The 18,594-nt window shown below is 57.8% G+C and overlaps 3 protein-coding genes across 17 annotated transcripts; 1 reads left to right on the top strand and 2 right to left on the bottom strand.

Moving 5' to 3' along the window:
* PLPPR2 (phospholipid phosphatase related 2) lies at positions 1–8,724 on the bottom strand. Of its 5 annotated transcripts, none has more exons than XM_025863053.2 (10): positions 8,151–8,724; positions 6,708–6,882; positions 5,850–5,969; positions 4,948–5,136; positions 4,701–4,836; positions 3,595–3,866; positions 2,498–2,674; positions 1,797–1,919; positions 1,447–1,498; positions 1–1,313 (listed from the first exon to the last, which is right to left on the bottom strand). In XM_025863053.2, the coding sequence occupies exons 3-10, from the start codon at positions 5,913–5,915 to the stop codon at positions 970–972; spliced, it is 1,359 nt and encodes a 452-aa protein (XP_025718838.1). In that variant the 5' UTR covers positions 5,916–5,969; positions 6,708–6,882; positions 8,151–8,724; the 3' UTR covers positions 1–969. The 5 variants fall into 5 exon arrangements, with proteins under 5 accessions (XP_025718838.1, XP_073743732.1, XP_073743733.1 ...); XM_073887631.1 differs by having other exon boundaries at positions 5,850–5,929; XM_073887634.1 differs by having other exon boundaries at positions 1,148–1,313; positions 1,813–1,919.
* Positions 8,725–8,800: 76 nt separating this feature from the next.
* CCDC159 (coiled-coil domain containing 159) lies at positions 8,801–15,142 on the bottom strand. 10 transcript variants are annotated; one of them, XM_073887625.1, is made up of 14 exons: positions 14,995–15,139; positions 13,606–13,699; positions 13,362–13,474; positions 13,014–13,240; positions 12,076–12,109; positions 11,685–11,773; positions 11,526–11,607; positions 11,139–11,334; positions 10,438–10,505; positions 10,282–10,358; positions 9,818–9,939; positions 9,502–9,584; positions 9,044–9,157; positions 8,801–8,872 (listed from the first exon to the last, which is right to left on the bottom strand). In XM_073887625.1, exons 1-14 carry the CDS (start codon positions 15,086–15,088, stop codon positions 8,868–8,870), a joined length of 1,398 nt encoding a protein of 465 aa, XP_073743726.1. In that variant the 5' UTR covers positions 15,089–15,139; the 3' UTR covers positions 8,801–8,867. The 10 variants fall into 10 exon arrangements, with proteins under 10 accessions (XP_073743726.1, XP_073743723.1, XP_073743722.1 ...); XM_073887622.1 differs by lacking the exon at positions 13,606–13,699 and adding an exon at positions 14,635–14,757 and having other exon boundaries at positions 8,801–9,157; positions 15,002–15,142; XM_073887621.1 differs by having other exon boundaries at positions 8,801–9,157.
* A 149-nt stretch (positions 15,143–15,291) lies between these two features.
* Positions 15,292–17,730, top strand: TMEM205 (transmembrane protein 205). 2 transcript variants are annotated; one of them, XM_025863068.2, is made up of 4 exons: positions 15,292–15,413; positions 15,975–16,083; positions 16,190–16,353; positions 17,364–17,730. In XM_025863068.2, exons 2-4 carry the CDS (start codon positions 15,984–15,986, stop codon positions 17,667–17,669), a joined length of 570 nt encoding a protein of 189 aa, XP_025718853.1. In that variant the 5' UTR covers positions 15,292–15,413; positions 15,975–15,983; the 3' UTR covers positions 17,670–17,730. The 2 variants fall into 2 exon arrangements, with proteins under 2 accessions (XP_025718853.1, XP_025718854.1); XM_025863069.2 differs by having other exon boundaries at positions 15,384–15,511.
* The last annotated feature ends 864 nt before the right edge of the window (positions 17,731–18,594 follow it).

Here is an 18,594-nt window from a genome sequence, read left to right as displayed (position 1 = left end):
AACAGGTCTTTATTAAAGATAAGGAGGGGGCAGGAAAGGGGGGCAGTGTCTCCTCTGCCCACTGCCTTTGGCTGCCTGGGGCAGGGGAGCCCTCTCTGCTCCACTCATGCCCCCCCATGATGGCACATCTGCAGGAGGCTGGGGCCGGGGATGGGGGGCAGTGGAAAGAACAAGGGCAGATTCCAAGGCAAAAAGAAAGTCCCTTCCCATAGCCCTAAAAACAGGAGGGTTTGGGGTGACCTGGGAATGGACAAGGGGAGACACAGCACCCTGAACCCCAAAACCTCTGAACTGGGGCAAGCCCTGCATAAGTTGGGAGTTAGGAGGGACTGAGTCAGAGGTTGCACATGGCAGAGGGGTTGAGAGAGGAAGGGGTGCCCCAAGGACCCCGCCATGGGGGAGCCTGCCCCCCATGCTCTAGCTGGACTCTCCGGAATCTGAGAGAGGACCCAATGACAAGGGATGACCCCATCTCCCTCTCCTCCCTTGCTCATCCTTAGACATTGGCGGTCCCCCATTGACTGGAATCATACCCACCCATCCTAGAAATTCTGAAAACCAAGGACTTCTATTGGTTGTTCAGACACTGAACACTAACTGGAGTTACCCTCCTGCCTGAGGTGTCAAAGACGTGAGGGGAGGCTCCCAATGGCTGGAGTAAACTCCTTTTAAGTAGAAATTTTAGAACCGGGGGCTCCCATTGGCTGAGCAATGGCCAATGGGGTCAGGTTTTGGCCCTTAAAAGAGCAATCCTAGGGGCAAGGGCCCACCTCCCAGTTATGCCCACTTGGGTATCCCAGAGGGCAAGAGAGGTAGGAGGCCTCCCCAAATGTCCTCCCAGCCAGCCTCTAATGCCTAGGCTGGGCTGGTTTGTGCACAGAGGGCTTTGGCACTCACATGGCACGCGCACACACACGTGTGGCAGGGAAGGAACGGGGACCTGGCAGATTCTGGGAGGGCGGTGGGGCCTCACAACAGGTGGTCACGGCTGGCAAACAGGTAAGGGCTGAAGTTGTCCCGGTGGAAGGGGGAGGGATAGAGTCCACTAAGGGTGTACAGGTCCCGAAGCAGGGGCGTGGGCAGCAGCAACTTCCGACCACGTCCGCCACCCCCACCCGGCCCCCCAGGCCCAGGGGAGGAGGGTGAGGGGCCCTGGCTGGGGGTTGGTGCTGGCAGGGGCAGGGGCAGGGGCAGGGGCGTCGGCTCAGACCTCAATCGAGGACGGGGCACACGGGGCGACGAACACATGGCTGGAGCCCTGGAGGACACGCAGCTGGGGATCAGGTGGCCACGGCGGGCACAGTTCTGCGACTCTGAGGGTCAGGGTCAGAGGTCAGGGGATCAGAAAGCTTGGGAGGGGGCCACGAGAGCATAGGCGAGACCTCTGTGGCAGTGACTGTGACCTGGAAGTCCCCCCGGTTTTCCCCCCACTCCCTCGACACTCACTGGATGGGGTGAGCCGTGCCGGTGTCGAATGCGGCCTGCAGGCTTCGGGTTCCTGAGACAAAGAGGCAGAAGGAAGGGGCTAGCGGCCCCCTGGGCCCCGCTGGCCACAGCCACGAGGGGCTCATCAGGCAGAGAGCCAGTGGAAAAGACAACTAGAAGGGCCCAACATAACCATAACACACCCTTCTATTTTGTGTGACTGTCCCCCAGGACCTAGGTCTACAGAGACGAGCAATCCCTCTACCTCCCCATGGCCTGGAGACCTCCACCTCTTGCCTGACTTCCTGCCTCCTTGGTCGCCCTCCACCCACCACCCTCTCCAGCCGGGAGCAGACCCCGGCCCCCCTTACCTGGGCCACACTTAACTTTTCGAGGGGGCTGTCCATGGTGGGGGCTTGGCCCAGGTCCTCCCAGGGAGAGAGCCTTCGGCCAGAGGGCCGCCGGCTCTGGAAGTTGTGTACAACACAGGTGACCTGGGACAGAGTGAGAGGGGCATGTTGAGGCCTGAAGCCAATAATGTAGAAAGGGCATAAATACCATCCCCATTTTTCAGATAAGGAAACTGAGGCTCAGGTATTCAGTTAACATTTTTCCAGTACATTTATGTGCCAGGCACCATTCTTTCCACCTTACTTAGAGGGAGGTACTATTATTATTTATTCCACAGCGCCATGACTAGGGTGAGGCCAGTAAAGCCGAGTGGTGCAAAGGCAGGATCTGATCCTGTCTTTTAAGTTTTTGCTATTTTAGACATCACCTGTTTTTGCATTAATTTTGGTTTTTAAAGATATCTCATTAAAACATTACTTATCTTGATTACTGGGTGTCTTGGTGGCCCTTTAAATTCTGCACTCAGAGCAAGGACCTCACTCTACTTACCCTGCTCCTGGTTCTGTCATCCCATTTCACAGAGGAGAACATCCAGGCAGGGTAAGGGACTTGCCCAAGGTCACACAGAGTCCACACCCTTCAGTATCGTGTGGTCCGGCTTCTTGGGTCAGAGAGCTGATAGAGGGTCTCCCACACTGGAATGGATGGCAAGGTGGCTCACCAGAAAAGTTGCGATGGCAGCGCCCGTCAGGAAACCCGCCAGCACGTCGGACCAGTGGTTGCGGTACTCGGCCACGCGGACCACGCCCACCAGGAAAGCGGGGCACAGCAGGGCCAGGCAGAGCGACGGTTTGACCAGACGGGAGCCCTTCACGCGGAACACGAGAGTCACGTACATCTGTGGGAGCCAGACCAGTCAGGGGACGCATGGCAGCGCAGTTGCCGAACCCAAGTGGATACTGCCTTCCCGGCCAGAGGGCGTGGCCAGAATCCCGAGGAATGGCACTGGGGCCGGAGGCTCCAGGCAACAGAGCGAGGGGGACAGGAGTTCGGAGATGGAGTCGCGAACTCCCAGCGGGCCCTTGCAGGGATGGGGGCGTGGCCAGGGCACCAAAGAGCAGTGGACGGAATCTGGGGCCCAGGTCTCCCCAGGACCAGTCACAGATTGGGAAAGATCCTTGCTAGGTTACGCACAGCTTCAGAACCAGAGGGTGGAGTCAAGGCCCAAGGGGGCAGGTCGGGAAGTCCAGGTGTGGAATCCCCAGACTCCAGGGATCCACTGACAAGAGTAGAAACTAGTCCTGGACGCTAGATAAAGGAAGGAGTCAGAGCAACAGGAGGTGGGAACCAAGGAAAAGCTAGGGACACAGGAAGTCCCAGTGGGTCAAGTCGGGGGCGTGGCCAGATCAAGAAAGGGCAAGGACAAAGGGAGGGGTCCAGGGGAAGCGAGTTGAAAGCCCACCCACCCAGTCTCCCAGCCAATATTTAGGGACCTATAGCATCATGGGGACATGGCTAGGCTCCAGGGAATGGAGTGCAGTGCTCCAGGAACAGTGTTTTGGTCCCACGGGGCGGAGCCAACAACCCCCTTTGGGTGTGGCATTCCTGGGCCAGGGGGCGTGGCCAGACCCAAAAGAGGCAGTCAAGAGCACCGCAATAAACTCTGGCCGGCCGGCCGAGGAGTGGGGCCACCCTAGAGACAGTGTCACAGCACCGGGGTGTGAGTTTACCCTGGGAAGGAATCAGAGGTTCCAGTCCAGAGTGGCCTCCTTGCCCACTGGCCGCCCCCCATCTTTGTGCCTCTATTCTGGGGCTCACCGCTGTGTAGGTGACTGCATAGGCGCATAGGGCAGCATCCTTGCAGGGGAAGGCACGGCGCGCAGCGGCCACCAGGCTGGGGCTGCCGGCACAGGCACCCTGGTCGGTGACGAAGCGGTCGGGTCCTGGCCTGTCGGGCGAAGGCGGTGGGCAGCCCAGGGCCGTGTAGTTGGGGCGGCACACGGACAGGAAGTGCGGCGTAGGGTTGCCAGTCACCACCTGCCCCGCATTAGCGAAGATGGTGGTGGTGAAGAGGCCGAAGGAGTAGACCCCTGGGGGTGGGGTGGGAGAGGGAGTTCATGCTGGGCCCTGATACCCCAGGGGCCCTCCTCCTGTGAGCCCCTGTGGCTCAATCTGGGCGCCTTGTTCCTGTGACCATCACTAAAGCACAGCTGGGAATCCCCCTAAAGCCATATCCCATTATCGCTGGGCCAAGGTTCTCTCCCCTTGGCACCACCATGAGGATACTCTGAGCCTCTTGCTTCTGTCCCCCTTGGATTACTACCATGTCAGGAGCGGGTCCTCCCCTGGAACCCCAAAATAGTTGGGCTAGGACACCTCAACAGCATGACATCAGGATTGGGCCCATGCCGGGAACCTCCTAGGACCATCTTGATGGCATTTCTGGGCCGCTTTAGACCTGCCCTGGACTCACTGTGACTGAGTTGATCATTTTTTTTCCTGGCTCAACAATCAGCCAGAGCTAGATCTCTCCAGCCCTCTGTCATAGGGACCACCATTTTGGATGAGCTCTGCCCTTCTACACCACGGCCACCGACTGTGGCTGGAACCACGCAGTGGGGTCACATCTTCCTGCTTGGGGTGGGGTGGGGGGTGGACTGGTGTTTGGCCTGGGCCTGTGTCCCCCTTTTCTGCATTGAGACTCTCCTTGTAGCAATCTGGGGCCCTGACCGTTGCCACCATGGTTGGCTTAGGCCCCACCATTGTGCCTAGAACCTCTGTTGTGCCTGGCCTTAGCCACATCCCTCTTCGCCTCATGAGGCACCATCATGGCAGTTCTAGGCTCTCTTCCCCATAAAAATTATTATGGCTGAATCTGGCCCGGATCTCCTTTGCATAGCTGACCCCCTGGCCACATCACTCACCCAGGAAGCGGACCAGCCTCCGCAGTGGGGGGCTGAAGCGGCAGCAGGCCCCAGACACGATGGTGCTCTCCCCGATGATGGGGATGGCTGAGGGTGGCGCGGGGAAAAAGGCACGCGCCAGCTCCCCCAGCAGGATCTGTGGGCAAGATCAAGGCAGGGTCTTCCTGGCCTTCAAATCCAACCCTCCACCCACCTCCACCTGGCCCTCCTGCCGCCTGGGTCTGACCAAGGCTACCCCCAGTCTCACCGTGAGGGTGGGCCCAGCAGTGACCAGGGCATAGATCAGTGCAGGAGGCACTCGGCTGGCAGCCTCAGGCCCTGGGTAAGGCTTGGCATAGGTACTGTCATAGCAGAAGAAACCCTGGGTGTGTACGGGGAAGGTGTCCGTGAACTCCAGGCGGTAAGCAAGCAGGACCACGATGCCCAGAAGCACTGACTGCCACCCAGTCATGGCAGGGAGACAGAGAGAGAAGAGACAGGGTCAGGTCCAAGCTGGGGCCATGGCGAGAGACACAGAGATGGAGAGAGACCGAGATGGGGAGGCGAGACAGACAGATCAAGCCTGAGGGAGATACAAAGGGTAGGAGAGACAGAGAGAAGCTGGGAATGGTCGGGGCCTGGGAGACACAAAGAGACAGAAACAGAAAGAGAAGACAGGAGGGGAGGGGAGGGGAAGGGAGAGGAGGAGAAGAGAAAGAGAAGGGACTAGCCAAATGGAGAGGAGAGAGGAGACAGGATGAGGGAGAGCGAGTGAGGACTGGGCCAGGCCTCAGACCAGAGAGAGGGGTCAGCGGGGGCTGCGGACATAGACCAAGAGGGGAAAAGATAAAACTGCTAGTAGACGTTCTAGCAGCTCCCAGAAGTACAACTCTTACTGGGGGCAGGCCATCATACTGAACCTCCTCCGTGAATTAACACATTTTACCTCCGTAACCGCCCCAGGAGAAAGGGGCTCTGATTACGCCTATTGGACAGCCAAGGAAACTGAAGTTCAAGAGGGTATGTGAGGAACCTGGAGTTCTGTGGTAAGGGCGCGCCTGGAACTCTGGGAGTGTCACTTTTGAACACCCCTCCTCCCCGCTGAGGGTCTGGGAGCGAATCTGGGGGGGGTGGGCTGGAGGGGGCGGTGAGAGTTACTGGGTTCCTCACCTCCACGAAGACAAAGCAGGGAATGATGGAGAAACTCCTCTTCGACTGGGGTCTCCCTCCTGCCATGGTGAAGACCGGGCCTGTGGAGGTGGGGAGGGAATGGGACGGCCAGGGCAGGGCCTAGGGGGAGGCTCTGGTCACCTGCCTGAGTAGAGTCTCTGGCCACACAATGACCCCCCCCCCATTCCCCAGACCCCAGAACTACTACGAAGGAGCCCTGGCTCCACCCACTGAGCCTTCTGGCCATGACTCTGAATATCCAGGATCCTGCCCATTGGCGGCCTCCCCTGACACAACCAGTCCAGCTCATTCTCTGCCAGGGATCCCAGAGATTCTATAGTGGTCTTCTCCCCCGACAGCCCACACAGGAGATTCGGACCCCAAGCCTTTTAGGAGGGTCTCTCCTCCTTACCATACAGGTCACCTCCCCATAGCCCTTGGAAGAGACTTCTCCAGTTTAATGGGACCCCTCCCTCACAGAGAAGGGTCCTCACCCCCACTGGTTTTTAGGAGACCCCATTCTCTTTCCCCATGTGCTTTATAAGGGACCCCATGCTCTGTGTCCCCCACCCCCACCAGGTTCCTCCTCTGAGTCCCTTCCCCCATGGCCCACAGGGGCCTCTCTCTCCTGTCCCCATGGGCTGCGCCTGACTGGTTCTCGGGCTGATGGCCAGGCCCTCCTTCTAGCCCAGCTGCCTCCCCTTCTCCCCCTCATCCCAGCCTGTCTGCCTCTCTGTGTCGTGAGGGGATTATCTTCTCCCAACAAGCCCCCTCTCCCCCCAATCTAACCTCAGTCCCCAGCACTGAGGGGCCAACAGAGCCACATCTGCTCGACCCATTCTCCCAGGCTGACCTCACCTGTGAAAGGGCCCTATGGCTTCCCACAGGCCTCCGCCACACCCACAGACTCACAGCCGCTCCTGGCGGCCAGCAGGGCAGGGATGGTCAACCCCATTGCACAGATGTGGAAACTGAGGCCCAGGAAGGTGAGGGTAGGCACTCTGGGTCCAGTGCCCCATCCACGCAGCTTGCTCTGCAGTGTGACATGTGGGGTGAGGGTCACCAGAGATCTCAGATGCCCATGTGGCCACGGCCCCTCACCCTTCCAGAGACACAATCACACATGCTGGCATCCCTAGAGTACACAACTCAGCCGCAGCCTCCAGCCCAAACACCACACACACACACACACACACACACACACACACGGGATAGCATTTGTCCATTCCACCAACAAGGATCCAGGGCCTGCTGGGTTCTAGGCACTTTGCTTGTGGTGAACAAGACAGGCCTGCTCATTCAGACAGGTGCCCAGCACCCACTACACACAACTGTACACTCACACACATGGCACAGTGTGCACATGGCCTGTCACAGACACCCACACAGATCAAACAACTCCCCCCACACACACACAGTCATAGGGACACAAGAGGAGGTCCTTCATCCACTTCACAGCCCGGCACACAGCCCCACACAAGCACTCACCCCACCAGCATCAGGGACATAGCCTCAGGGCTGCCAACACACTGAGAGTTTCATCAAAAAGAGTCACCACACACCCTGGGGGTCATAAACCGGTCACGGCGTCACGCCCCCAATTACCAGGCACTCAGTGACAGCCACATACATTAACAGTCTCTGTCTCATCCACACTGACACTCATAGGAAAGACGATGTCATCCACAAGCTCAGCCACATGGCCACGCAAGGGCACATACGTGGACCATGACACGGATTTGCACACCGAGCCACACAAGAAAGGCGCATGATCACAGCCACACACTGAGACATAAAAATGGGCCCCCCCACACCATCAGAAGGAACACACAATGGCAGTCATGGGCACACAACCATGCAGACACGGAGCCGGCCCCACACAGTCAGGGATAGCAGTCACAACAACACAGCCACACACACCCTCAGAGTGACACCCGTGATGACAGCTACACAATGACAGCCACAGGAGAGTCACACATACACCACACAGACCACACAGGCATCCCCAAAGCCACACAATTACAGTTATACAACCACACACTGACACAAAAAGACAACCGCACAATCACAGTCACCCTCACCACCTGCCGCTTGGCTTCTCCGGCCCGGGGTCCCCTCTCCACGCTCCCCTCCCGGAGCCCGGTTCTCAAGCCCCAGCTCACTGCCTCCCCTGCCCCCTCCCTGCGCCGGACCCACAGGGGACCCGACCCTCAGGAGCTGAACCCTGGCCGGACAGACAGACCGAGGGTCGGTAGCCCGCGAGAAGGGGTGCCGGGAGCGCCCCAAGCCCCTCTCCCTCACCGGGTCGAGGCTGTCACAGTCTGAGCCCCCGCTCCGCTTAGACGTCACCAGGGCGGCAGGACGAACGAACGGGACGGCAGGCCCCGCGGGCGGACACAGAGATGGGAGACGCTGTCGGCCTGGCAGCGCCGCGCAGACTCAGCGAAGGGGCGAGGGGCGGGGCCTCCGGATGCTTTATTTGCATAAGCCCGTGGGGCGGGGACTCACGGCGTCTCATTAGCATGGTCCGGGGCGGGGCCTCCGTTGCTCTTGGGGGCCGGAGAGGGTTAAGACAAATGTGGGAGGGAATGAAGGATGCAGGTTGAGGGAGAACTAGGCGGTGGGGGCGCTGAGAGGAAGAGGAGGGCAAGGTGCGAGCGTGACCCTGGACCTCGACCCTCCCTCCCTGTGCCTCAGTTTCTCCTTTGGGGCAGTAGACTAGAGCGCCAGGGCCCCCCAGAAAGGAGCTCTGGTGGCTGGTGTGAAAGAGCCTGTCTGGATACTCATATCTGGACAGACTGACCTTGGTATATATTACATTTGGCCTCACAATGTCCCCTGATCCTAACAGCCTCTGAGGTCCCCGCGCCCTCCCCAACACCGGAAAGTAAACTGGCTGTGGGCGTGGTCATTCTCAGGCACAGGAAGCAGCAGGAGCAACAGTCCACAGGTGGAAGAGAGTCTTGGCTAGTTTATTTTCTCTCTGGAGGGGTCTTCAGGGAGAGCAGTCCCAGCTGCTCAGGCTGTGGAGAGAGAGTGGGTCAGGGCGGTCAGGGCCAAGCTTAGTCCAGAGGACCTCAGGGCCGAAAATCAGGGAGCAGATGCCCAGGTTGGGAGCTGCAAGGGTCCATACTGTGGCACTGGAGGGCAGGCCAGGAGAGGAAGGGTGGGGTAGAGCAGGGGAGCTTCCGTACTGGATGGGAAGGAGCGGCTCTTGCTGAATGGTGGCTGGGAAGGATCCTGGTCTGATTCTGAGTCCGAGTCCCAGGAGAGGAGCAGAGGTCTCAGGCCCTGGTGCCCCTTGTAGCCTGCGGGAGCGACAGGTGCAATTCTGGCCTTTCACCCACAAACCTTGAATGTGACCCTTGAGTGGCACTGTGATCAAGGGCCAGTGTCCCTTTTGTTACTTAAATGTGACCCAACGTGATACCAAAGTATGACCTCAGTGACCCTTGAATTTTACCCCACGGATCCTTTAAAAAGATCCCAGGGACGCTGAGTGACCCCAGGATGGAAATCCTTAGTGGGACCCTAGAAGAAGCCCCAAAAGATGTGACCCCCCCCAAATATGGCCTCTGAACATGACCTCCACGTGTGAAACCGGAGAATGACCCCTCCCACACACCCCAGAGTGCACCTCATCCCCCCTTACCCCTGAGGTTCGAGGCCCTGGAGAGGCCCCCTGAGGACATGGTGAAGCCATCAAAGGAGTTCTGCAGCAAGTGCACAGCAGACCTGTGGGGAGATGGGGGGCTGGGGGCGCTGGGAGGCTCCTGATTGCTCAGGGCTGGGGCAGGGGGGCCACGGTGGGGACCAGGGGCCAGGGGTAGAGGTGCATCCTGGGAGGAGAGGGAGGCCTGGACTCAGGTGGGTTCCAGGTTCTGGTAGTCGCTGCTTGAACTGACTGGTGGGAGGGCAAGGCAGATGAAAGTCAGGAGTCAGAGGTTAGAGTGGGAGCAGGGCATCACCATATGTCACTCAGCTCCTTTTGGAGGTCATCCCTCCAGGAGCCTCTGCCTCCTGGTGGCATCTCCTCAGTCTCCGGCCAGTTGGATGTCTCACACCCCTGCTGCTTCATCTTGGTCAGGACCTGAGGCCAGGGGGTGGGAAGTGTGTGTGAGACAACAGTGGTAATAACAGTAATGGTGAAAAGTGACCCTGATTTAGCACTGATGATATGTCAGGCTGCCCTCAAAGTGTTTAGCATGCAGTTCATGCGGCTGCTCCTTCAGGTAGGGACACCATCATACCCATTATACGGATGAGGACACTGAGGCCCAGAGAGGTGAACTGACCAGACCACAGTCACACAGCAGTTAAGTGGCAGAGCTGAGATTTGAATCCAGTCCTTCTGGCTCCAGTATGACGGTGGAGGCCAGCGGAGATTCCCATGTCCCCAGGTCTCACACAGGGTCCCACCCTCTATGCTCACCTTGCGGCACTTCACCTGTGTCTTCTGCATCTTCTGGATGTTCACCAGGTTCTCTGTGATCTCGTCCTCCTGAGCCTCTGTGGGGGGAGGGGACTCAGGGGGGCCAGAGCTGCAGAAGGACCCCCCCCCTCCTGGCCGTGGGCTCCAGGCACTCACGGAGCTTCTGATAGATGAAGGTCACCTCCTCCCGCACCAGCTCCAGCTCCTCCCACAGGAACTTCTTGCTGAGGGGACAATGCAGCCTAGACCTGCATTCCTGGCTCAGCCTTTGGCCTCCTGTTTCCTGGCTTTCTGGCCTCCCATTTGCCCACCTGCCTCCTCAAGCCTCCTCCAACTCTCATGTTCCCATCCCCCCCCCCCCCATCTGTCCCCTCCCCCGACCTCCCTGCCCACCTTGCCCCTCCTACCTCTACTCCCCCACCTCCAATCCCCCAGCCCCTTGTCCCCACCTCCTGACCTCCAGCCTCCCATTCTCTCAGCCTCTCATTGCCTGGCCTCCGTCTCCCCACCTTCTGCCCCTCTGACCTCCCATACTCCCCAGCCTCTGCCACCCTCAATCTCTCCTCCCTCCAGCTTCCCATATCGTGTCCAGTTTCCTGATCTCCTGGCCTCCCTCCCCAACCCATCTCCAGCTTCCTGTCTTCCTCCTCCTTCCTCCTGCCTTCTGGCCTCCCAGCTTCCCACACTTTCTCACTGCCTCCTCTCCCCCCATCTTGTCCCTCAAACCTTCCAGGGCCCCCAGGTCCCCTTACCCAGGCCTCTCCCATTTGCCTCATCCCACATCCCACCTCTGGCTCCTGCTCCCTGGCCTCCCTTCCCTCCCCCAGCTTCCAGGCTGCCCTCCTGGTGATGCCCACCTGTCCCGGATCTCCTGGGCCAGCAGCTGCAGGCAGCGAGTGGTGCGGGCCCTCTGCACCTCCTCGCTGTCACTCAGGGTCTTCTGTAGTCCCAGCAGGCCTTCCGCTAGGGCCCCATACAGCTCCTGCCGTCCCTGCTCCATGCCCCACTTGTGTCCCTCCTTCTCCGTCTGGCGGCTCATAGGACTCAGAACCTCTGCAGATTAGATGGGATCGTGACTGAGCACCAACCACACCTGAACCCAGCTTTGAACCCGGCTGGCCCCAACCCTAGCCAGGCCCTGACCCTGACCCTAGAGTCACCCAACTTCTTTCACCTTGGGCTAACCCAGCTGACCCCAACAGGACCAGCCTCCAGCCTGACTTTGACCCTTGGCCAGTCCTCACCTTCAAGCTGTTGGATCTTGATTTGCTGCAGGCAGCTCTCCTTCTCCAACATGGTCACTGAGTGGTTTAGGAACTCGAAAGCCTGAGGGGAAGAGGTCAGGAGCAGGGAGCAGGGGAACAGGGCCAGAGGTCTCCGAGGACAGGGCAGAGGAGCCTTACCTTGGTCTGGGCCTGTAGCTGGCTCTTGAGTGACTCCAGTTCGCAGCGCAGGAGCTTCTGGGAGTCAGGAATCATCATGGTGGACTTAACTATGAGCAGAGTTAAGGGTCAGATGAGGCTAGGAGGAGTGGGGGCAGGGGCAAGTTCAGGTCAGAGGTCAGCAGAAGCTCAGGGGAGGGCGAGGGGCAGGGGGTCAAGTAAAGAGCTGGGGTCTGTTGAGGCTGACGTAGAGGCAGGAGTGGGGGACAAGGTCAGGCGCAAGACTCAGCCGAGGCTGGGGCAGGGCTAAGTGGGCAGCAGTGGTGTGGTTCCTCCCAGGCTAGGGCAGAGGGTGGAGGTAAGAACTGGCAGGTCTTCCGCACACAGTCTTGTCGGGAGGGAGGGTTCTCACCTTCGACTTTGGAAGAGTTGGTCTCCAAGGGCTTCTAGGAAAGGGGGACATGAGGGTAGTAGAAATTCATCCCTGTGCTTCTCCTTGCACACCCCAACCCATTGTGTGGGGGTTGGGTATGAGTTGGGTCAGCTGAGTGCTGGGCAAACCTGCCTCCATGTGTGTGTGCACCCTTCCCCCACCAGCCCACGTATGGTCAGAGGCATACTTGTGTGGTTTGTCCCCTGTCCCCGACAGCACCCCTGCAGAGCCCTGTCTCTGGCCAGGGCTCAGGTAATGGCCCTCCTCCTTAAGGGCAAACGACATAGACAATGTCTCCAGGGAGCACCAACAGCCCCGAAGCACAACCGCACACGATCTTTCAAACACAACTACAACCATACAAGTTCAGACACAGCCGCACACGCCAGGTGGTTAAGACCTTCAGGGTGTCCACTCACACCCAACTCAGACACACAGCCACAACCACAGACACACAGGCCGTCAGACCCAGAAACTAGGAAACACAATCACAGGGGCGCCTGGTGGCTCAGTTGTTAAGTGTCTGCCTTCAGCTCAGGTCATTCGGCTCGGGTCATGATCCCAGGGTCCTGGGATCGAGCCCCGCATCGGGCCCCCTGCTCAGCGGGGAGCCTGCTTCTCCCTCTCCCACACCCCCTGCTTGGGTTCCCTCTCTCACTGTGTCTCTCTCTGTCAAATAAATAAATAAATAAATAATCTTTAAAAAAAAGAAAGAAAGAAACACAATCACACATCCTCTCCATTCATCCCTTCATCCATTCATTTAAGACATTTTTAGTGTGGGTTGGCTGAGCGTTGGGTGCTGTTCTGGGTGCTGAAGTCACACAATGTGAAGGTTCGTTAGAAAGACCCCCTCCAAGGTCCCCTCCCTAAGCCCCACAGCAGTTGTGGTGTGGGTTTCCCGGGTGGGGGGTGACCTTAGCAGTGTTGTGATGCCTCTTCAGAAGGTCCTGGTCATTACACTGCTCCTCTGAGTCTGGGTTCGGGAAGATGGAAGACCCATATGACTGAGGCTCCAAGTCCCTCTCTAGCCTCCAGTCTATACTCGGCACTGTGTTCTCAGAAGCAGCTGGCCCCACGATCTCTGGCTCTGGGGCCCTGGACCAGTGAATCGTATAATCCAAGGTCTTGTCTGAGGAAGAACCTGAACAGGGGGCGGGGGAATGGGGGGTTGGGGGGATGAAGGGGTGAGGGCTTTCTGAGGACCAACCCAGAGCACTCCAGCCCTCCCAGCTCCCCAGCCCCAGGGAAGGCCCGCAACAAACCCCAGTACTTGTCACACTTCCCGTTAGCAGGCAAACACCCGTTGGAGGGCAAGGGAGATGAGCAGTAGCAGGGCACAGAGTAGTCAGGGTCCTGGGGTAGGCCAGCCAGGTCGCTTCAACAAGGGGGAACAGGGGGCTGCACTGAGACCAGCCCCCATGTCCTGAGACGCCCATACCTTCCCTAATACCCCAGAGAGGCCTCAGCCCTGAACACAGGGCCTCCCAGTTATGGCAGGAGCAGAACCTGGATGAAAGATGATCCCAGCCCCAGGCATTGGGCTGGGTAGTGAGAAGCATCCAGAAGACCCCCACAGGAGAGAGTGAAGCCTCAGAAGAGCCTAAAAGCAAAAAAGGATCTTAACATTGGGCACTAATAGAAGGGCATTCCTGGCAGGAAACAGCATGGACAAAAGCTTGGAGGTGTGGAACCACATGCTCTGTGCTTGTAAATTCAGGATGGCTGAAGATAGGGTCCAAGAGGAAGCAGGAGGAGGTTAGCAGGGCAGCTCAAGCAAGGCATTGAAAGCCAAGCAGGGGAGTTTAGATCTGGCTCCCAAGGAAAGTGGGAGCCATGGAGTATGAGCAGGAGAGACAGGGCATATCTATTCAGTAAATGTTGGCACAATTGGGGCCGAAGGCCTGTGCTAGGTGAGGCTGGGAATGGGAGAAAAATTCAGCTCTGGGTCTCACATTCATACCCATTGTTCAACATTCCAGTGTTGTCAGGGCTGGCCCGGATGGAGACCTGGGGCAGGTCTGTCTGGAAAAACTTCCAGGTGAAGAGCATTTTGTCCTGAGTCACACTCAGCCAGAAAGCCCACACTCTAGGGCTTTCTCTTCTGCCCTTGCTGGGCTGTCTGGAGTCCTTCCTCTGGCCCAGTCCTCCAGGAAGTCGGCTATACACCCTTCAAAACTCTACTCAACATTTCCTCTGTAAAAAATCCTTAATCCTTTTTTTAAGCTCATATTTTCTGAGCACCTCACTGAGTGCTGGGAACCATCCTAAGCGCTCACTTCACACCCGTTTTAGGATATAGGAGCTTTTCTTCTGCCTGAAATGTTCTGGGCTACCCCTTCCAGAATCACTGTCTCAGGAGGCCCGCACTTTCAGAGGCAGCACAGCACGATGATTAAGCCAGGGGACTCTCCAGCTGGGTAGCCTGGGTTCGAATCCTAGCTCTGCCCCTTCTCGGCTGTGTGATGTTGGAGTGTTACCGAACCTCAACATGTCTCAGTGTCCCCGACTATAAAAATGGGATGCCATACTAATCACCTTACTGGGTTGTTGTGATTAAGTAAATTAATCTGTGCCAGCGCCTGACACACAGTAGTGGGAAACTGTCCTCGAACGTCACACTGAGAACCTGGGAAACGGCACCAAAGGAGCCCTGGGAGGCTTGAAAGGGAAAAGAGAAGATGCATTTCTGAGTGCCAACTGCAGGTGGGTCCCCAGTAAAGCCCCCCTCCCTTCCCCCTTGACCTTCCCCCTTCCCCTCCCACATCAGCTGTTTCTCCCGCTGTCGCCGGGAGAATTCTTGGTAGGCAGGGGGCGGGGTCATTAGCCTGAGCCCCGCCCCCCAGAGCGAGAATCCTGCGCCCGCCGGGCTCCAGACCCCCTTCCACCCCCACCTACCACATACCACCTGCTCATGCTCTCCCCTCAAGGACCGCGAAGCCAGTCCCCAGCTGTGACGCTGAAATTTGATCCCGGGGGGACACCATCGCATTAAAACGCGCAAAGCCTAAACGTAGAGTCACAGAGAGGGGTGGGGCTGACACTTTAGCTCCGCCCCCGCCGATGCAGCCGAAGGCCTTATTGGCGCCTTCCTGCTTCCGCAGATCTTAGGAGCCGCGGTGTAATTGGATAAAAGCCAGACTAGGGGGCGGGATTCCAGGCTGGTTTCCGCTAATCGATTAGTCAATATCTAAGAGGGTGGTACGGAAGGCGGCAGATCTACGATCCAATTGGCTTCGGGTTTAGCTGGGAGGCGGGGTGAATTCTTGGGAGGTGACTGAGGAGGTCCGCGGGCCACCTGGGAGCACGGGAGTGAGGTAGCGAGCCCAGCCCACCGGGCCCCAAGATCTGGCCCCGGCACTGCCGTTCTCGGACTCCTGGGTGCCGAGGGTTGAGGTCTGGGTGCAGTGATAGGGTCGGTGTCCTCAGAATGAGATTTGGGGTTTCCCGGGATTAGATGGGGGTGTCCGGGGGTGCTTCGGGGATCTTCCTGGTGATATTTGGGATCCTGAGATGAGAGCAGGGGTCTTTACTGTTAGAATTAAGTCCTCGGCTAATTTTTGGGAGTCACTGGGGGAATATATGAATACCCAGGGCTGCGAGTTTGAGCTGCTGGGGCTAATTGAAAATTTCAGGTCTCGGAGGCAGCGTGGATGCTGGGGTCCAGAGATCCTGAGATCTTGAGGGCTGACATTTGGAGAGATGGGGTTGGAGGGTGTCTCAGGATTGTTCGGGGTCTTCCCCACCCGCATACCGAGGCTGGTATCCCTTGATCTCGCTCTCCTGGGTTGGCCGTGATCCTGGCCTTGAGCAGGCTCACAGGCTGAAGACCATGGGGCAAAGGTAAAACCCTGAAACACCCGGTGCCTCTTTCCCAGGCCTGCAAGATGGAGGAAGGTGGGAATCCAGGAGGCCTGACTAAGATGGTCCATCTACTGGTCTTGTCGGGGGCCTGGGGCATGCAAATGTGGGTGACCTTCATCTCAGGTAGGGACCCTCCACCTGGACATCATGGGTACCCAGGGCGGAGACAAGAATGAGAGGGGGGGCCTGGAAGTGTCCTGACAGGCATGTGGTCCCCTGTACCCCACAGGCTTCCTGCTTTTCCGAAGCCTTCCCCGACATACCTTCGGCTTCGTGCAGAGCAAACTCTTCCCTTTCTACTTCCATATCTCCATGGGCTGTGCTTTCATCAACCTCTGCGTCTTGGCTCCACAACATGCCTGGGCTCAGCTCACTTTCTGGGAGGCGAGCCAGGTATGCGGGCTTGGGCTCCACTGTCCTCTGGAGACTCGTTCCCAGGACCCCACTGAGCACCTATGGCTACACCTTCATGAGAATTAAACAAGCAACTGCACCTTCCTGGTGGATACGAAGCTGGGCTCTGAATACCCTTGAGCAGTGCACAGCCTGCACAACCATCCCTAGCAGCCCTATCTATCCCTCAGTGTCTCCCTGCTGGCTCCTGCTCCCTCTCTTTCCCCCGGCTGGGCCTGCTGCCAAGTTGTGGTGACTCAGCTGGGTTGGGGCAGTGACCCCAGCTCATTGTTTAAAAACCAGCCTGACTGGGAATTTACAGTCCCCCACTCCCATCCACACATTTTCCCAGCCACGGGGAAGGGAACCATCTCTGCATCTCGTATTTCTCTCTCCTGCCCTCCCCCTGCCCCCATTATGTTCCTCAGATGTGGGCAGGTAAGGCCTGACAAGGGTTTCAAGAATAATCCCAAAGATACAGGAGAGGATTTTGGGTAACTAGAACTTCCAGGACTTTCTGTTCACACTCTGTGGACCCAATCTCAGCTTCTGGAGTCTGGGCAGGGACCATAGAGGAGATGGGCCCTGTCTTAGGCTCTCTTTTGGGGGAACAGTTATGGTTCTCTGTCCCAAGTTGGGAAAGAGAGGTTCTGCCCAGAGATACCCCCACTTTTGGGGAGCAGGGAGGGGAGGAGACAAGGCTGCGTTATGGAAACTTCCAGACTGGGTATCAGAGGAGGAGAGGCTCAGGGTTTTTTGGGGGTGGGGGGAGGTGAACAGAGGAGATGGTGATGGAGCCTTTCCTTAGGAGCTGCTGGTTTCAGGGTATGAAAGCTGGAGCTCTGTTTGGGGCCTCCAGACGGGGTTTGGGAAGGACAGGGAGGCCTAGCTTTGACCGAATACTGTCTTCCACCCACCTCTGGGCTTTGAGGATGCAGGAGGACCCTCCCTAGGAGCCCTCCCGCCGCCCAGGCGTGACTCAGCTTGTCCTCCTTCCACCACCCTACCAGCTCGGCCTACTGCTTCTGAGCTTCGCGCTGTCCACCATCAACGCCCGCTGGCTGGAGCCCCGCACCACGGCTGCCATGTGGGCCCTGCACAGGGTGGAGAAGGAGCGGGGTCTGGGCGGGGAGGTGCCTGGAAGCCACCAGGGCCCCGACCCCTACCGTCAGCTGCGGGGGCAGGACCCCAAGTACAGTGTCCTCCGCCAGACCTTTTTCCGCTATCATGGTCTGTCCTGCATTTGCAATCTGGGCTGCGTCCTGAGCAATGGGCTCTGCCTTGCAGGCCTTGCCCTGGGCCTCAGGAGCCTGTAGCACCCACTTCCTCGCTGGCCCTGCTGAGGCCCCAAATGTTAATAAAACACTTCTTTGGAAATGCCTGCTGTCATTTTTCTCCAACTGGAAAACAGGCGGAGGGGTGGGCGAAGGTAGAGCTGAGGGCCTTCATTACCACATTCACGTGGCTGGATTTCCAGTGTTAGCTATTAACTGGCCTGAAGCTCTTCCTGTAATGGTGCTCATTTATTGAGCACCTGCTGTGTGCCAGGCGTGGTACTAACCATCGCACATACCGTGTATTGTAACAATAGCTGGCTCTGAGCCCCAGGGGACAATCATATTTCCCACCGCATCGACATTGGGGATGGCCACATGACTAGCTTTGGCCAAGGACATGTGAAGAGAGTCATTTGCAAAGAGAAGTGTACAAGGCAGTGCATGATTAGCTACATTTTTCCTTCATCCACGTGGCCCTTGGAGGGAGCTATTATTATTCCCACGAAGCAATGGGGACTCAGAGAAGTTCAGCAAGCGGCTTCAGATGTAGTTGCTGGGATCTGACTCCAGCAAAGCCTGCAGATCTTCTTATGGCTTGAAAATTCTGGGGCCTCACCTGAGCCCGGATGCCAAATTTCCTCATTGTGTGCCCTCAGGCACAGAGGTACCCTTCTCAGCAACTCCCATTTCCTTATGTGGAAAAGGTTTAATTCTAAGGGCCCTTCAGAGTATTTCGCAGGGACCTAGCCCACTTTAGGGTCAGGCATCGCACTTTCTCGAGACACTAGCTCAGATCAGAACCTTCACAGCCCTGTGAGGTAGGGATTCTTGTTACGGACCACTGGACGATGGGCACAACAGGCCCGCGAGGTTCAGTAACACGTCCAAAGTTAAACCGAGCTAGAAAGTGAAGGAGCTGGGATTCGAACCTGACTCCAGAATCTACGCTCTTCACTTCCGTGCA

Source organism: Callorhinus ursinus, unplaced genomic scaffold, assembly GCF_003265705.2.
Source record: "Callorhinus ursinus isolate GAN/ISIS: 27379988/994484 unplaced genomic scaffold, GSC_fseal_2.0 scaffold82, whole genome shotgun sequence".
NCBI classification, from domain to species: domain Eukaryota; kingdom Metazoa; phylum Chordata; class Mammalia; order Carnivora; family Otariidae; genus Callorhinus; species Callorhinus ursinus.
The sequence above is the reverse complement of the archived record's forward strand: the minus strand, read 5'-3'. Positions and strand labels throughout refer to the sequence as shown.

What these genes read in the sequence shown, in the direction of transcription:
- TMEM205 (XM_025863068.2), top strand. Translation starts at nt 15,984, where the DNA reads ATGGAGGAAGGTGGGAATCCAGGAGGCCTGACTAAGATGGTCCATCTA. An exon ending in GTGGGTGACCTTCATCTCAG is followed by an intron (nt 16,084 to 16,189) that starts GTAGGGACCCTC and finishes TGTACCCCACAG; the next exon opens with GCTTCCTGCTTTTCCGAAGC. An exon ending in CTTTCTGGGAGGCGAGCCAG is followed by an intron (nt 16,354 to 17,363) that starts GTATGCGGGCTT and finishes CCACCCTACCAG; the next exon opens with CTCGGCCTACTGCTTCTGAG.
- PLPPR2 (XM_025863053.2), bottom strand. Translation starts at nt 5,915, where the DNA reads ATGGCAGGAGGGAGACCCCAGTCGAAGAGGAGTTTCTCCATCATTCCC. An exon ending in CCTGCTTTGTCTTCGTGGAG is followed by an intron (nt 5,137 to 5,849) that starts GTGAGGAACCCA and finishes ACTGGGTGGCAG; the next exon opens with TCAGTGCTTCTGGGCATCGT. An exon ending in ATGCAGTCACCTACACAGCG is followed by an intron (nt 2,675 to 3,594) that starts GTGAGCCCCAGA and finishes TGGCTCCCACAG; the next exon opens with ATGTACGTGACTCTCGTGTT.
- CCDC159 (XM_073887621.1), bottom strand. Translation starts at nt 15,088, where the DNA reads ATGCGATGGTGTCCCCCCGGGATCAAATTTCAGCGTCACAGCTGGGGA. An exon ending in GCCCAGGAGATCCGGGACAG is followed by an intron (nt 10,506 to 11,138) that starts GTGGGCATCACC and finishes TTGTCCCCTCAG; the next exon opens with CAAGAAGTTCCTGTGGGAGG. An exon ending in AAGGAGCTGAGTGACATATG is followed by an intron (nt 9,585 to 9,817) that starts GTGATGCCCTGC and finishes ATCTCCCCACAG; the next exon opens with GTCTGCTGTGCACTTGCTGC.